Here is a 2,430-nt window from a genome sequence, read left to right as displayed (position 1 = left end):
TGAGATTTGCTGATGAGAGCTTTTTATTTATGAAAAAACCGAAGCTATTTGCACAGCATAATTAAAGTGTTTTTGTTATTTTATTTCATTCCAATTATTTTGCTTATGCAAAAACTTATATTATTCGCAGTAAAACGAGTTCTGAAAATATTTATATTAGTTCAATTGGACGTTTGTTGGTCAGATTTGCGTTCCCCTCGCAATTTGGGAGGAACTGATTTAATGTTGATGGTTGTAAATAAGTATGACACTGGTTTCATTGTCAGTTGCGATTAGTGTCAGATTCAGGACAGTGTTTATTAATATACTGCGGTTTGTATTTTACTTTTTATTCATTAAAATTAATACTGGCCTTATATAAATTCGATTACTTGAAAAAAACATCAAGCATGCAAACTGCATGTTCAAATACTTGTGGTCGATTGATCGATACTTCCTTTAGCAGTAGTTTTGATTTTTTATATTTATTTTTACTTACTAATTTATATTATTGTCGTGAGCCGAAATGCATTTATTAAAAATCATCAAACAATCTAACAATATTACATTAAATATTTGTATGAAACCCATTTTCTAATGTCGTTTAAATTCAGTAGTCTACCTCATCGCACGAGAATATATTTAGAATGCATGTTTTTATCCATGTTTTAACATAAAATTCAAGATGTTTTAACAGTTATTATGACCGTGAATAGAATGTGTGAAATTAAATTGTACGGAAGCAATAAATTATGCAGTAGAATACAGTCATAACACCCCATTTCGCTTTATATTGCAAGTTTTATTCTAAAATTATGCACGTTATTTCAGTCCAAGGGAAATATATGATAAAAAGTTTTTGTACACATTTCACAGAAAATAATAATAAGATAAATAGAGACTTGTTCCTGCAAAAATGTTGTTTTGTTCAGTACTTGTTTCAAAACTTGCTAATTTTAAGCAAAACCCCGTTAAGACGATTTACCAGGGACAGTACTAAAAACGCTCCTTAGTAGAGTAGAGTTATGCTTCAAAGGTAGAGAGCAGTAAAATCGTTTATAGCGGAGTTCTACTGTATTTAAAAAAAGTACATTAGTAAAAAATATAAGATATAATAATATATAATATAATAGATATAAAAATATTACATTATAGAAGGACAATTCTGTTTTTTGAAATACAATTCTATATAACTAATCTAATTTAATTTAAGAACTTGCGAGCCAGTATTGTCCAAAAAATTTATGATCTGTTGATGGCTAGGCCACAAAGAAATTGAAAATGTATATATTTTATATATGAATATTATATTACAGGTTTACTGAAATTTTATAAATATGAAAGTCTTTTCATTTCCTTTTGTTTATGCCTGATTATTCTTAATGAACTGGATGCGATGCGAGGTATTTAATATTTATATATTTTTTTATTAAATATTAAGTTGAAAGTTATTTGTCGTCTCATTTAAGTATTTGTATTTCAGTAATTCCAGGAGGTCGATATGGAAAACACAACTACAAAGGAAAACAGCCTGAGAAAATACAATATAGGAACCCGGCAGCTATTAACTATTATGACCACAAAGATGTAAATGAAAATTAATGAAGTTTTTTATTTTTATATATTTTATATTTTAATTTTCGTATTTTTCTTGAAGTAATTAATGTAATAGTTTTAATTTCAGGGAGCCAAAATAGTTAAGTCATCACACTTCGAATTAGATTACATGTTAGGAAGAAAAATCACATTCTTCTGCATGGCTCAAGGTAAATATAATTGTCTAAAAACAACATTTAATAAATAAATAGAACTATATGAATCCTAAATGTTATATGAAGCATAAATTCCATAAATATTTTTTTTATGTTTTTTTTATAAATTATAGGATTACCGCGACCTTCAATAACTTGGTTTAAGGATGGAGTTGAGTTATTTCATCATCGATTTGTCCAAGTAATTATTTCAATCAGATTCTAATATAATTTAACAAATAAATTTTAAATAATAATTAACATGAAATAAACTTAGGTTCATGAATGGCCCATGGGAAATGATACTTTGAAATCTAAAATGGAAATCGATCCTACGACCCAAAAAATGCAGTTAGATCATTAAATATATATATATATATATATAATATATATATATATATGTATATATATATAAACATTTTAAATACTTCATTTATTATCTAAGGATAACAAACGCTGAATATTTAAATTATTTTAATATAATATTTGCACATTTCAAGACCACTTCAATCCTTTCTCAGCTCTGTTTCAATTGACTATTAATTTTTTATTATAAGATGTTACAAACAAATTACTTTATATATTAATATACTACTTATATGTAGTCAAAGTAAATATTGCTGACAGATTGAAAAAAATGAAATTTATACTATATTAATTTACAATATAATAAAATGAACAATAAAATATTAGAACAATT

The 2,430-nt window shown here is 25.7% G+C and overlaps 1 protein-coding gene across 1 annotated transcript; it reads left to right on the top strand.

Annotated features, from left to right (window-relative positions):
* Positions 1-1,375: 1,375 nt before the first annotated feature.
* LOC113366884 (immunoglobulin domain-containing protein oig-4-like) lies at positions 1,376-2,094 on the top strand. Its single transcript, XM_026608530.1, has 5 exons — positions 1,376-1,382; positions 1,463-1,566; positions 1,664-1,745; positions 1,865-1,932; positions 2,008-2,094. Exons 1-5 carry the CDS (start codon positions 1,376-1,378, stop codon positions 2,092-2,094), a joined length of 348 nt encoding a protein of 115 aa, XP_026464315.1.
* Positions 2,095-2,430: the final 336 nt, after the last annotated feature.

Source organism: Ctenocephalides felis, unplaced genomic scaffold (genome assembly GCF_003426905.1).
Source record: "Ctenocephalides felis isolate EL2017-DRISC unplaced genomic scaffold, ASM342690v1 CF-g0.4_SCAFFOLD_01170, whole genome shotgun sequence".
Taxonomy (NCBI): Eukaryota; Metazoa; Arthropoda; class Insecta; order Siphonaptera; family Pulicidae; genus Ctenocephalides; species Ctenocephalides felis.
This window is presented reverse-complemented; position numbering and strand designations above follow the sequence as displayed.